General features: G+C 47.6%; 1 protein-coding gene across 3 annotated transcripts in view; it reads right to left on the bottom strand.

Annotated features, from left to right (window-relative positions):
• Window positions 1–3,415: 3,415 nt before the first annotated feature.
• STK4 (serine/threonine kinase 4) overlaps window positions 3,416–15,608 on the bottom strand; it is a 46,042-nt gene continuing 33,849 nt past the window's right edge. For all 3 annotated transcript variants that reach the window (XM_038166161.2, XM_038166162.2, XM_038166164.2), the window contains one exon: window positions 3,416–6,763. In XM_038166161.2, the coding sequence (XP_038022089.1) occupies window positions 6,605–6,763 (159 nt within the window). In that variant the 3' untranslated portion in view covers window positions 3,416–6,604. The remainder of the gene's footprint in view (window positions 6,764–15,608) is intronic.

Genomic DNA, 15,608 nt, shown 5'->3' with positions numbered 1-15,608 from the left:
AGCCTCTGGCCACCATTTCCCCTATAAAACACTTGGGTTTTAGGAAACTAACTTTGGCCCCTCAGGGGCTGTGTTTTGGTCTGGAGGTATGAAGGGCAGACTTTAAAGGAAGATTCAGTTCCAAGAGGCCCGCCAGGGTGTGTTGTGCCACCAGGGAGGGGTTGGCAGCACGAAGCCCCCCCCAGGCTGCCTTGTTTTTTTCTCCAGAGCAGAGGCTTCTACAAAAGGTGCCCCCCAGCACGCCGCCAGCTCTTTGGGAGCCAGCTCTCCCTGTTCTGTAGGGGTGAAGTCTGGGCTCTGGTGCTGCTTGGGCTTCATCCTCTTCCCTGGAGGCAGCATAAGAGGCTGAGGTGGCTGCTGGTGCCGCTCGTGGCCTCCAAAATGAGGGAGGGGACGTCTCAGTGCTGCTCCCAGCACGGCACCTGCACCCCGCAGCAAGGTGGGAGGGGAGGATTAAACCCCGAGTTTAATCTTTATTCCTTTGAGAGTTTTTTCATTTGGAATAATAATAAAAAAATCCCCATTCTACAAATCTTTCCGAGGCAAACACTTCCCTAACCTGGTGGTTAGAAGCCAGCCGTGCCTCCCGAGGGACCCTCCACAGCTGCTGCATTCGACGGCTGCCCCGAGGGGCTGCCTGGGGGCAAACCACAAAGGACTTTTCTTTTTTTAGCCTCCTGCGAAAACGTTCAGATTTGTATGGCGATGAGCAACCGGGAAAGTCCTCCCACTGCTCTGCAGATAGAGCTGGCGGTGCCGGAGCTCTGCAGCGCTGGGAGCAGGCGGCGCAGGAAGGTGCCCAGCGCCAGCGTGCGCCATCGAGGCACTGCCACGCAGGGTGGGCTGCCAGGACGGCTCTGTCTCACTGTTCCCAAGGCCGGTAGGAAATTGGTGCTCTCCTGCTAAGCCCTAATCAGTTTCCTGAGTGACTGTTTTCCTTTGGTACAGCGGGTAAATCAATTAAGCACTTTATCAGGTTATGTCTCCAAAAGCGGCTCTCCACACTCAAAAAATGATGGATGAGGGAGAGAGTATTTTACCTCCAGGGACCGGCAGTGAAGGAGTGACCTTACTCAGCTATTTCACGCAGCTGAGAATTGGACAACTCCTAGAGACAAAGTAAACTTCGGTACTTTTAAAAGCTTTTCTTCCTTCAGCAGCATTCAGACACCCTGAGGGTGCTCTGTGCACCCGGCTGGTTGTGGGAAATGCCGGAGGTTTGGCAGGAGGGGATCCATAGGAAGCAGAAACTCCTCGCTGGCAGCGCTCCTGGGACCCGTCCCGCCTGGCTCTGCAGCCCTGATCCCAGGGGGGTGAGTGCAGGGAGACCAAAATCAGAGCAGACTGCTTGAAGAAGTGCCGATCACATCGGTGCTGCTTCTAATTCCTCCTTTTGCTGCACTGGGAGTGGTGACCAGTAACGACCAATTGTGCCTTAGTTCTTTTTTTTTTTAATTTTAATTGTGGCAAAACACTTTCTCCTGGTACTAGGAAAGCCCCCGGGTCTGCATATACCCATGGCTTCAGCCCTTACCTGAAGGATAGCGATTACCTTGGTTGTACTTAAATCAGAGCTTTCCTTCTAACCATTGGAGCTAAGCGAATAGTCTCAAAGCGGTGGAATTAAGCTAACCAACTGCACCTGGGCAGGTCACAGCATTTCAGGAAATGCTATCTGCTGCCCTCGAAAAACAGGGGTCAGGCATGCAGGGGAGCCCAACACCAGCGAGCGATGCAGCAGAGCCCAGGAGGCATCCACAGCCAGCCCCGGGGAGCAGCAGAGGGGAAAAAGTGGCCCGTGCCTTCAGGATCGTCCTCGCCACGGTCAGTGGGTGATGGCCCAGACCCTGTGAGCCTCTCGGGGTGAGGAGAGGAGGGTGTGCAGCTTAGCACCCGCTGTGACACGGAGGAAGGTCTGCAGCAGGGACGTCCTGCGGTGACGCAGGGGCACCGGGCTCCCTCCGCTGTATTGATCTTAGCTGCGACAGCCTGGAGGGGAGCAGAGCAGGCTGTGCTTAATGGATGGCATTGGATAGTTCTAAAGTTTTTAAACAAGTTGGCTGCCTTCCTGGACTCTTAAATTAAAGGGCAATTAAGTCACTTTCAGCCTGGAAATAGCTGATGGGTGTTTCCTGCTTTGACTCTTAAATTTTGCCGGAGTGATTAATGCAATGAAAAACTGTCAACTCTCAAGTCAGGGCTGTCAGCCAACACCAAGAGCATTTGTCTGGCTGCCTGCTCAGCTCTTCTGGCCCGTGGACGGAAGGAAATGGGACAAAATGAGGGTGTAGGAAGCAGCAGCTGGGTGTTAAAGACAATGCCACCTGCACCTTAGTACTGACAACCATGGGAGGAGGAGAAAATCTGGGGCTATGGCTTCTTGGCAGGTTGATTTTTTTTTTTTTTTTTTTTTTCCCATAGCAGGGAACATCTTGGCTCAACAGCCCCAGCTCAGGGCTACTTGTCAGCTGTTGTCTTTGTTAGCTCCATGCAGTTGGTATTTCTGCAGCACGTGCACCGCTCCTAGCATGAAATGAGTGCATGTGAGCACTCCTGCGGTATGGCTGCGGCGCTGCTGCTGCGCTGGGAGCACCATTTTCCCTTCATGCAGGTGCTCTGCAGTTCCCTGGTAATGTTGCTGAAAACGTGCAAGTGCTGCAGGCTTTCCCAGCCACTAGAAATGCCTGCAGCCTCCCTCCCTTTGGATTCCACACTCCTTCCTAACATTTAAAAGCTCACATCTATTTTGTTTCTTCCGGGATTGCTAACCGAGGCTGCCTCCTGAATGAATTCTGTCTCTGGTTCAGTTAGTCATCCCTTCAGAACAGATTTAGTAACTGCTCAGGGAAACCACGTAAAAGCCAACAGTTCACCATGGGAAGGCAGCACCCACTCACTGTCAACTGCCTCCTTCTCCAAGCCAGAAAGCTGAAAGTGCAGCAAGTCAGCCAGAATTAGGAGAGTGACTCGAGCCTCACCTGTTGTGTAGGAAGAAGGAACGGGTACGTACCTAGCCCCGGAGCTGACTGCAGGCTCAGGAAGGTGCTGCAGCACAAAGCAGGGATGGGAGCACTGCAGCAAAGCTCGCTGACCCCCCTGCCTCCTCCTGCACCTCCAATGTGCATCCTCACAGGGAAGTGGCCTGAGCATCCACCTGCATCGTCCCGAGCTGCCGCCAAGCCAGCTGCACGTGGGCCTGCCCCTGAATCAAAGCAAATAACCCCCCCAGCTCTCCTGGAGGGGTAGTGTTAGCAATGCTTTATGGCTAAAGATCTGCCTGTTCAAAAATGCATTTGACATGTTTACTGCTCGTGTTTATTAATGCTTGCATGCTCGGCTTGAGGCACCTCATGTCAAAGCTTGTCCTGATATGCCAGATGTTTTAACGCATAAATATTACTCACGACACTGATGCTTTCAGTAAGGACAGTTTATTTGCCCCTTTGAACAAATAAGGCAAGATTTGAGAAAGATCCAACAAAAATATCCTGTATCAAACTCGGAGAACACAATAAAAGTTACTATTCCATACATATACAAAGTAATGGCCAACGCTATTATATACAAACAGACGGATCTTACAAAAGAGCATTTCAAGTCAGCACTTTATGCCAGTGTTGCTAATTTCTTTGTTACAAAAAAAAAAAAAAAAAGTTAAAGCTACAAACTTCACATTATTATGTCTCGCATGACTGACATCATCGGCATCTCTGGGTTTCAGAAGCGAAGATAACAGTTTGTCCAGAACACTTTCAGCAATGCAGATGGACCCAAGGAGCAGTAAAAGCAGCTTCGCAATTAAGGAAGCGTTTTGCTTAACACCCTTGTTGGAACAGCTTTCCCGTAGGGCATGAGCCTTGGTCTGGGGGACTCTGAGAAGTGAGCAGCACTCTGCTCCCAGACTCTACCAAGGGACCAAACAGGGAATTGCTTTCTCTAACAGACTGCAAATCAGTGGAGAAAATAATTCCTCTGCATCACAGCTCCATGTGCAAGAAACATCAAGTCTCAGCTACTGCAAGCATTTAAGAAAGGTTCAAAGACAGCTAAGCCATTGGACCAGTTTTACTTCTTTTGGTTCATTTGCTGTATTTTAAGACAATCACATCAGCAAAGCAGAGCATTTCAACAGTGCTTACATTCAGTTACAGCAGACACAGGTTGCATATTCCAAAAACACGCACCACACCAGGGTGCTTCACCTAAAAACTTGGATTTTCTAATGCCCTCCAGCCACTAGAAAGTTACCTACACAGTGCAGAGGTAAAACTACTCCCAGCAGAATCTGCTCGATCCACGTTACACGCATGCAGTGCAGAGTTTACCACGTCCTACATCCCAGCATCTATCACACCAGAGGTACAAACCAGGTGTGAGCTAAAGCTGAGCTTCAGCGGGCCCTGCAGGAGCTGCCCAGCCTCCTGCCAGCTGCCTCCGGTCTCTCCTTGGTGCTGGGAGAGCTGCAGCCCAGCACACAGCCAGCCTGGGTGAGCCCGGGGGGCTGGATCCATTGAAGTGACTAATTCAAGATGCAGTACTTCAGCAGAGCCCTCCCTCCTAAACCACAGGAGTTTCTTTGATGCAAAGGGCTCTCATAAATATTGCTCATAACAAATACTCAGGACAAAGCTTATTGCAGTTCCTGGACACGCGCTGCGCGAGCCCTGGTGCTCATGCAGCACTTCGCCAGACTTCAGCAGAGCCCAGACTCTCACTGCTAAGGCATTTTAATCCATTAACAACAAAGGTTTTAATTACTGGGCTTGGGCTGCGGAAGCAAGGCTTTTCCAAACTTTCCTGACACTTGAGGCTACCAAGCAGCTGATTATTCCAGGACGTACAGCTTGTACTGCCACCTTTTTGCCTTAGGGCCAGCTGGGCCGCTGCTCTCAGCAGCTGTGTTAGCACTGCCTATCGAACCGGGACAAACCGATGCGAGCAGATCTGCAGAGGGGGTACAAATGGCTTGGTTCCTTTCACAGCAATGGAGTATACCTGGTAACAGGAGGCAAGAGTCTGCTCCGAGCAGGGAAAAAGAGCCTCTCGAGGCATGAAGTGAGCACTGCTCTCCAGCAGCACTGGATTCAGGGGACACTGCTATTTAGTTTGATTATCTGGGTGGCGTACTGAGGCCTATTGCAGAAGAATGGCATGGAAACTCTTCTCTCCATCAGAGCACAATAAAAATAAATTGCTCTGACTGAGTATTTCATCACACACCAGACATCTAAAACAAGGTAACTGCTGTTACAGCCCAGCGGGCAGAGGCGTCACCGGCCTGCCCTGCAGCCAGGCTCACTTCAGCGTTGCTCTGTTTTACCCTCCTCTCCACCAGCGTGAGATAATTGCACCATCCTCACAGCGATTGTACATGCTGGGTGTTGTCACAGAGCCATGGCAGGCAGAAACGCCAGGGTGATTTTAGGAGGAAGAACACGAGGAGCATCCGGAGGAACAGGAAGAGACTGAACCTCTTCCAGCAGGATATTGTTCGTCGCCTTCTCCTCCAGATCAGCCCTGCCTCCACTCCACCCCATAACGCACATCTCTGTGCATCAACAAATGGTAGTTTTCATTTTTTCTCATGTGCTAAGCCTGGCAGAAATGTGAAGGATTGGGAAATTAAGTTTTTATTCCAGCACCTGAAGATGTAAATTTGAAATGACGAAGCTTACAAAATACTTCACCAACTGTGGGGACTCCTCAGTCCTCTCAGACACAGCAGAAGTACCTAATTTGGGAGAGGTTCACACAACTTCCACCCATTCAAATACTGGTTCCTTTCCCCAGCACTCCCCTGTTAGCAGGGTTGCCCTGAAGGACATGTCCAAAGAGACGGATGAAGTGGAATCTGCTTTGTTTTAGGTCAGATCACCGATTGGCTTTTGGTTTTAAGTCAACGTGGATTTTACGTTACAGAATATAATTTCTGATGGAGGCACAACATGCTTTATCTACTAAGATTAATTCCTAAAGAACATAAGCAAAGGACAAAACCGAGGTCTTGAAGGAATCCCACTTGCTTAAAGCACACAGTGTAAGGCATGGGGCTTATTACAGGCTTTTTAAAAACTGAGATTTAAGGTTGTTTCAAAGGCTGGAACAGTTTGTTCTGTTCAGTGACCTAAAACTTATCAGTACCTTAACAGCAGAACGATACACTTAACAGCTCGAAATCGAGTCTGTGCATTCACAAAGAAAAACATAAACAACAAAACACACGGAAATTGCAGCCATTAAATACCACAATTCGCATTAACTTAAAACAAAGAAAACAGACTACTGAAAGTTCAGTTGAAAAGAGAGTGAGCCAACTTTCGTTAGTCTATTTCTACCAGCTCCTCTGATTTAAAAACAGGCCGCCTAAAAGCAGTAACAGAACTCCTTGGGATAACGTTTTAAATACATGTCTAACACTAAAACATACCATCAGGATCTTCCACTTACTGGCATTCCTGAGTTCACAAAGGTGCTATGGAAAAATAAATGAGCAGAAGTATTGCCCGCTATTGTGCTAGCATATTTCAGTAGAAATCAATCTGTTCAGTAGTCATGAAAGCAAGGAGCTGATTGTTTGAGGGTGGAAGAATTTTCTACCGGTGGCTCAAAAGTTCTGCTGCCGCCGCTTCTTGGCTTCAATGGCATCGAGGATCGGCTGCCGCTTTGACTGGTACTTCTGGCGGATCTCCTCAATCTCCTGCTCCATCATGGGGTCCAGCGCCGAGAGCCTCCTCTGAAGTTCATCCACACTCCATGTCTTTAGCTAGCAGGGAGAGGAAAGGAGAGCAGACGTCAGTGTCAGTACAGAAACCATTCACACACCTAAAGGCTTTTAAGAGTCGGGGAAGCTGATGGTCACAGCGCAGCTTCCAGCAGGGAAGGGTGGATCAGCCTCCCTCAACGGGACCATCATAAACTTGAGGATACTGGGCTGCTTCTGCTCATTTGACAGATACATTATGGATTCTGCTTAGCGGGAGCATGAGTGTATAAAACAACCAGTGCAATGTTTCCCCCGTTGAGCTGGTTTGTTTTTCTAACACTTCACGTTGCAGGCTTAGAGCAGACACAAAACTGAAATGGAGCAGAAGCAAAATTCTCTCTCCCTCCCCTTTTCTTGCAACCAAACTTCCTTCTGCTAAGTGAAAAAAATGAGGCAGAAAGGAAAAGGAAAAAATCATTGACAAAAAATGCATTTAAAAAAAAAAAAAACACACCACATTTATGTACAATCAGGCTGAACATCAATCATGGTGAGGAATTCAGACTCCTCTGCTAAGTCAGAAATCCCAGAACACACATAGCAGGTCACCTTGGGTCAGCCTCAAACCAATATAAGATGCAAGCACAATTTGTATTTCACTGTCCACATGAAGATGTCAGACTAGTCTGGACAAACTTCCCTTACTCGATTTACTATCTGAGGCCCTTTGTTTAATTGTTTCTGTTGCGAGTGCCAATTCACTGAGAACTGGCACTTGAAAGTTTTATTTTGTGATTAAAAATGCCAAATTTGGTTCAGGACAGTCTGAATTGTCCAGAGCTATGCCCTTTACATAATATTGCAACCTGTGGAACAGAGAAGATTTTAGGATAACGCTAAAAAGTACGGATGCCCAGAGTGTTTCAGCCAAGTCCTTCTCCCCTCCAAGACCAAGAGACTTCCAGAAATGCTCGGGAGATGCTGTGTGACAGCCACTGCAGCACAACAGCGATGTCTTGTACCACCTGCTCTCAGGGCCCACCTGCTGTGGAAACTAAGAACAGGCAAAATATTTCTTTTGGTGAAAAAAAAAAAAGTGACAATTTTTAGACCTTAAGTAAATGTCATAAATGAGTGATTTATCTTTACTTCAGTTAAATGCAAGTGACACAACTGACACTGCTGTCTTGGGTTAGCTGTTGATCAGTCAGCTATTGCAGTTATTTTTCAAGCCACTGCTGAACCAAACCACAGTCAAACACCTGCTGCCTGTTATATGGCAACAATCAAATTTCTGCCTGTCTAAGGGCAGTTGTGTAGTTTGATCTTTCAAACTGCACAAACCCTCACCTTTCTTCCTGAGGTGCAAGAGAGATCAGCCCCGAAACCACAGAGCTGTCTGTTCATTGATTTCTCATAAGGTCTGAAATTCTTTAGCATACCTATAAAACTCAGCCGTAAGATCACAACCCCCTCTAATAATCTAGGCCCAAGAGAAACGACCCCTTTCTAGCAGTGCTGTGAGGTCGTTCTGCCTTTCCAGTCAGCAAAGCCTTCACTGGAAAGGCACAGCCTCCACGACCAGACGCGTTATTCATCCATGGAAACACAACTTCACCAGGCAGCAGCTTAACCTGATGCATGGCACCAGTTGCCTTTTCGCCCTGATTTACTGGGGAACATTCAGCATTTCCCTTCCTCGGCATCCAGGGAATTGAAGTCAAATAAAAATGTTAAAAAAAGAGAAGAAAAAAAGATGAAGGTTTGAATTAAAGTATTGAGCACATATATTAAAGGCCTATATTGGATCAAAACTTGAGATGGCTGTCAGCTCGCACAGAACAACCACTGCTGGAATACCAAAGGAGACTTTGGGAATCGATCTGAAGCACCTCGCTCTTGGCTTAAGCCAACCATCAGAGGTCAGAAATCATCTCGGGGCTGCAATCTTCCACTGAGAAGCAGTAAGAAGAAAAATCTGCCCTGCAGGTGTGCTTAAACATGACAGAGCATCCTGGGACACACTATGTGGACACTGACACACAAAGACTTTCTGCTATCTGTAAGCAACTGCTGCCAATGGATGCAATGGTTTTGACAGCTCCTGTGTTTGTCAGGACAGATGGCTAAAAGTACAGAAGATGCTTAAGTACAGCTAAGCCTGGAGTGGGCAAAAGCCTACAGAGCTGTATTAATAACAAGGCTGGAAGTGGGTTACCTGCGCAGACGCCTGATGCAGAGCAAAGGAGCTGCTCAGAGGGACTGATTGTGGGTTAAACCCGGAGATGTTGGAATTGAGGAAAGCCAATGCACTGCAGGAATCTAAAGCACAGAAACACGTCCTATGTGTAACGCTGCGTGTTGGTGTAGATGAACTCACTGCAGAGTTTTCACCTGGAATAACGTCAGCACGGCTGTGACTGCAATGCTATTCCTCACCGAGGCAGAGAAGCCAGAGGGCAACACCAGGAAAAGGCCCAGAACGTGACTGTTCACCACAAATGAGTTGACGAAACTGATGCGAGCCTGATTACTCACGAACAAGAACCAGTGCCCACGCAGCTGCCGAGAGGGGAGCAGGGAAGTCTGGTCCTCTGCTCCCACCGTGCTCCCTGCCCACAGCAACACGAGCCCTGGGGCACGGGCTGTGCTGTTGCTCACCTCGTCTTCTCACTCGCACGTGAGTCTTTAGAAGAAGTAACAGAGCTGCTTAAAACACCGCGACCTCCGCTTCACTTTGCTGTGTGGCAATTCATCGTAAGTCAGCACCACAGGCAGCCTTTCTCCTACGAATGAAGTTTTTAAACTCTAGCATATCTGGCTCTGCAGCGTTAGGCTCCTGGGACAGTGACATTACTCTCTTAGAGAAATGCCAGAAGCAAAATAAGAAAAGAAGGACAAGGACAGAGCATCTCATGACAGACGGTTTCAGGGTAGAGTCTCAGTGCTGAACAGCTGTAATTAGAGCTGGTTTTAGCCACAGGGCTCAGTCCCATTCCCTGCCTCAATTCTCAGCAATTCTTCTCTTGCAAGAAGTCTAAGTGTCTTTGTAAAAGCTATCTATTTTCATCCACGGTAGTCAAACAGCTATGACAACCTTTTAAAGGAAGGAATTGCATTTCAAATGTAAAGACTGATATAAAATACTCGGTGTAAGGTTGGTGGAACATATCCAGCAAGAGGGAGAGGTAGCAGAGCAGTGGAAGGATTCAATCAAGGTTAATTTTAACAATTTGATTAACAGTTTTCCTTTTACTCAGGGTTTTAAGAAAGACCGTAGCTCTGTGATAACGCCCAGTTAAAGACAAGCTGAACAGAGGTGCAGGCACTTCCCCGGCAGCCTCCCAGCCGTGGCTGTGCACTGCTGCAGACACCTCTGAGAGCAAGACCTTGTTTTACCATATTGGTAATTTCAGGTATGTAATTCAGAAGGACACATATAATCACACCCTTTAGAAGAACATAACCTGCAGCCTTTCCACGCATACGCTATAACGATGGACAAACTCGGAACGGATCAACTGATACACTATTTCTTCCACCAAGATTCCTTGGCTATCCATGACATCCCTCTGCAAGCATCTCAGGCAGACTTGCTGGTAACTACTCCACTGTATGATGCTCACCTCAGCAAACTGCTTCTCCGAGTTCCCATCCTTTTGAATCAGCACTTTAAAAATCGTTAAAAAAAAAAAAAAAAAAAAAAAGCCACTTGCATTTGTTGTAGTCAGGTAAAGCGTCAACGCAACCTGATATTGTACTGAATGTAAATGAACCTAAGCAAAAAGGGAATAAACAAGGGCTGCCTGCAGAGGTGTTAGCCAGAGCCACAGGTTCAATGCCCAAGGCCACCGTGATCTGAAACATACCTGGGCACTTCTGTCCTGAGCAAGAGACCACCTAAAAACCTGCCCCAATATTTTTAAGCAGACTGTGCTAGGTGTATCTCATGCAAGATCTGCTGCCAAACACAGAGCCAGGAGAATCAGCTCAGCCTCTTCCCAAACCCCAAGAAAACCAACCCTAAAAACCCAAACAGTGCAAACTGTTTGGATGGGAAGCCGACAATTTCTCAGGGTTTTCTCTGTATCCACAGGCCTTATGCTGCTGGGCATCCATGCCTGACTTCCCTACAGCAGGCTCTGCAGCCTGGCCAGTTTGGGACCCGGCATATTCGTACAGTCCAGCAGCAGCACAAGGCCACCACTGACTGGGACCAGCCAGAACTACTGCCATAAATACAATGGTGTCCAGCAGTCCCACTTCAGCTATCATTCCTAGCGCTCCTCTTCCACAAAACACTGCCAAGAAAACCCTGTTGCTGCGTGAATTCCAAGCATCAGACAGCACAGAGCTGTTTCCCAGCAACTTTCACACATTTCTCCCCCAACAAAGCATTTTGGCTGAGCACAAGCTGACAGTGCCTGCCCCACTGGGGTCCCTGGAATGACAAAGGCTGTGGCAGGGCACGTTAAAAACATCTTCAGACACTGAATCTGATCCCTAGATTTAACACCAAGCCTTTCCTTTGCCACACTGCACACTATCGGGGCTTTGTTTTCAAAGGCTCTCTTAAAATTCCTGAAGCTCGTGCCAGACGTGAACCCATCCATCACCAGGGAGGGGATGCAGCTCTTTTATCGTCATCTTTCAAATCTGCAGACGGATGCTGTCTTCTGGAACGAAATGGGAATGTACATGACATGGGTGAGATGGGCTCACTTTCCCCACAGTGAAAATATTTCAACAGTTTTGCAGAACGAAGACACTTCCAACCCTTATTACTGCAGGAAATCCTCCGTATGAAATCAGGAAGTTCCCTCTTTCCTTAACCCTCCAGCCATACCCCTCCGCTATAATTTCTGCAAGTTAAAAACATGTTTGCAACACATTCACACGGTGTACTTTCTGAATATCCTCCCACCTTTAACACCAAGAGCCTGGTTTTCTGTTTGTTTGCTTGTTTAAATAGGGAGCACCCAGGTGCAGCTATCAGTCTGCCTTTTAACCCAAATATTCCAGGTGGCATCCACTGCTCAACAGAACTCGATGTCAAACTTCAAAGTTTTAAATAGCCCTTAGAAAAACTGTCTTTAGCAATTATCACTTCATAAGGGGCAGTGGGAGTTTGAAGACTAAAATACAGAAATAATAAAACTGCAGCTTCCCACACTACACAGGGAAATAAATTCTTAGTGGAAAAGATATGAGCTAGATGGGAACTAAAAAAACCCAACACACAAAACCAAAACCAACAAATTGTCTATTTAGCACAGCTTTTGTTGTTATATTTTCCTTTTTTGCCTGGTTTTACACTGCAATTCAACAATTCTTGTCTGTACACCCAGAGATCAAAGACCCCAGGGAAACTCAAAACATCTCAAATCACATTAGTAGGGAGCACGACTCATTTGCCTGCACATATTTAGACAAGCAAAATTTAAACGTGGCTTGAGAAGGGTTTTCACTGAAACCAAGTTATCCAAGCTATGCTAAGCATTAAATGCCAAAAAGGAATTTGCTGCTGGAGATAATGAAACCCATTACTGCTGTAATAACAGGCCTCAGAATACAAACTTTTAAACAGCCTGTTAGAGCAGGTTTTAGAGGAGCGGTGTATGTACATGCACACACATGGAATGAGCTCATCTGGTCAGGCCACAGAGCACCTAACGATTATTTGGCAGCTCTTGGGTGCCACAGTAGTTACTTATCAGTCGCATTTTGATCTTCAGAGGGACAAGGAAATCAAGACTTTGAGTAATCACGAGCTGGGCACTCAAAAATTAGACCAGATTCAAACAAGAACAGCGGTCACCCTGCCAGCATCACACCATCAAGGGAACAGGAGACACACAACATGTATGTGGGACAAGAGCCAGAACACACTTCTGAGCTCACCTGGAAGGGAAATACCCAGCGTATCGCTCCGAATCGTAACCTAGAGTTACACCAGTCCTTGAAACCTTGCTCAAGTCCTTGAAACCACAGCTCCATGCGGGTGCCTGCGGCACTCAGCCAGGCTCGCTCCCACGCCGCCTCTCGTGATGCAGAGCGAGCCTGCTGTGCTGCGGATGGACGTGCAAATTCACTCACTGAGACAACCCTCCGTGTATGTTACTTACACTCCGTGCCAAGTTTCGGACCTTCAGCAGCAGGCTGTCTGGGGAGAACAATCAAAACCAACCAACCGCCTGGGACTACAGGTGTCTGGAAGGATGTGAGCCCCTCACGTGAGGTTACTGATCACACACCACCAGGAGTGGCTACGCACTAGAGACAAGCACATTCCTACAAGTAGTGTAGTAAGTGGCCAGATGTCCCTTGGGAAGGGAGGCTCTTCATGGAAGACACTCATTAAACTCTTGCTTTGCTTGACCTTGAATCCCAGAGAGCTGTCAGCAATGCTAGCAAGATGCTCCCCTTCCAATAAAACACAGGGCAACACTTGCATTTCATTTTCAGGATCCTGTGAATTAGTTTGATGCATATCCACCTCAACTTCTGAACTCTTCTATCACCTCCTCAACCAGAGTTTTATTTTTGGGCCACAGACACTGGGTGCTTCTTGCTGTGACTATTTGTAGCAACCACCTCGGAGCGCAATTCAGTTTGCAGAATGTGAGAGCGCACGAGTGCCAGAGAAACCCATGAGCTAGGGAGTGGTGTCAGGCCTCAAGAATTCCTGAATGTGAGCTCTGACAAGTGTAAGAACTTAGATTATTCTGGAATTAGCCTTCTGTAACTTGAAAGACTGTTTAAACATGGTATCAATTAAATGCTCATACCATACATACCCTGAGGAAACAGATTACTGAATAGCACTATGCACTTTTTTTTTTTCATACCAGCAAAAGAAGCATTCAATTTCTCTGGCCAAAATTAAATGAAGAGGGTGATTTCTCATGCTAAGCAGTGCTCCAGAGTTTAGGTCTTGAAAGTGGTGATACAAATTGGTGCTGGAATAGCATGCCATTTTTTCTTCGCATTTTTCCTGAAATGCTGGCTCGATACCACTTGGCATGCTTTCAATCACTGATCTAAAAATTAAGTGCCTTGTTCTCATTTATGTTTCTAGCATAAGGAGGCCTCATGTAATGTATGAGCAGGCATTAACTATTTATTCACTGTAACACCGTATCCAATGCAAGGGACACAAGAATCTAAGAACCTGCAGGCACTCACCGCCCACTTTTCATCGTGATTGTCAGGTCCCTACAATTCCACAAATCTGTCAAGAAGCCGCACTGCACAGAGGCTATGGTAAATCAGAATAACCCCCAGTACCAAGACAAACATTAATTATCTTGATTTCCCCCCCCTTTTAGCATGAGAATGTCAGTGAAGTTTCACACTGTTATGAAAGCAACGGATGAAATGCAGTCACTGCGGGATTTCATGCAAGATTAAAAATACAGATATTAATCTTTCAAAGGACTTGAAAAATAAGTCTCAGCAGCACAAGCTTCTGCTTTTAATGCATCTTAATTATTTAGGCAATGTGCTAGCAAAACACATCAGGGGCTGCAAGCATCCAACACGAGTCAAACCAGCACTGCGGCTAGGATCTCCAAAGGAAAGGGGCCGTGGTGAGCTGCAACCAGCGCACATCTGGAGACAGTTGTCTCAGGCCACCGTACCTGGACAACACAAGGAAAACAACCCTCAACTTCCACGCAGATCGGCATATGCTTTAGAGGCCCAGTCAACTTCAGTCAGTGCATGTCAACCAGCTGCAACAGCTGAATGAGTAAAATCACAGTACGACTTCTTATGGAGGGAAGACAGACACTAACACAGGAGTCAATCCCTAGCTGAACTGGAAAAAGGTGTTTTAAAAGAGCTAAAGCTTTTGCAAGCGCAGGCTTTTATGGCTGCCAGAAGTGAAACATCCTACTGGTACAATGCCAGTAAGGATCCTAGTTGCTTTATATGCAGCTTCACTAATCCGATTAAAGTAAAGGTGCACAATCCCAGCACATCTGCACTACTACTGGGTTTCTGGAAGGCCAGGTGTGCCACTGTCCTTCCTGCCGTGCTCCTGGCCACCAGCACTGCCAAGTTTCTGAACTGGAAGCTCCTGCCTCTGCAGGAGGGACTCCTGCAAGACCTATCTCTGCAGCTCAGCACTGTGCCACCTTAGCTCCTGGAGCCAGAGGACCACATCCTGACGGGCTGTCTGGGAAGCTGTCCCAGAATCACAGACTCATTAAGGTTGGAAAAGACCTCCAAGCTCATCTGGTCCAACCATCCCCCTACCACCAACGTTGCCCACTGAACCATGTCCCCAGGCACCACATCCAATCTCTCCTTGAACCCTGACCATGCAAGGCTCTCCTGCTGGTGCCATGGGGGTCACTTTGCCAGGGAGCTCTCATTCATCATCAGCTGCCAAGGCAAAAGCTGCCTTCAGCACCAAGGTTTGACACTGCTGGCTCAGCACGGACCTTCCTCGAGCTTGTTTGCAGTAGCTAATTCCTGTCACTGCTACTGAAGAGACAAACGGACACACTCCAGACACACAGCTGCTCCTTCACCAGCTAAGAGGCACCTCTTCTTTACCGTCTCCCCTACTCCCATTTCCTTGAAGCCTGAAGAGCTGGGGAGAACTCTGCTGTTGGCACGGTGTCAGAAAATTCCCAGAGCAGAAACCAGTTTTCAGAGGAGTGTAGAGGACACACAGATCTCCCTGGCTGCTCGGGCTGCTGAGACGTACGCACACGGCGAGGACGTAGAGCAGTCGGACCCGCTATGGGAACGCTGCACCCCGCGCCGCTGGCATCCCTGCGCTGCCCTGAGCCAGGAGCTGCACTTTGTCTTTCCTTTCTGTAATCCCTAAAAGGCTCAAAAAAGTTTGGGTTACTGCCAGTACAACCATATAGCTCCTGCATAGCGTTATTACCCT

Source organism: Anas platyrhynchos, chromosome 21 (assembly GCF_047663525.1).
Source record: "Anas platyrhynchos isolate ZD024472 breed Pekin duck chromosome 21, IASCAAS_PekinDuck_T2T, whole genome shotgun sequence".
Lineage (NCBI taxonomy): Eukaryota > Metazoa > Chordata > Aves > Anseriformes > Anatidae > Anas > Anas platyrhynchos.
This window is presented reverse-complemented; position numbering and strand designations above follow the sequence as displayed.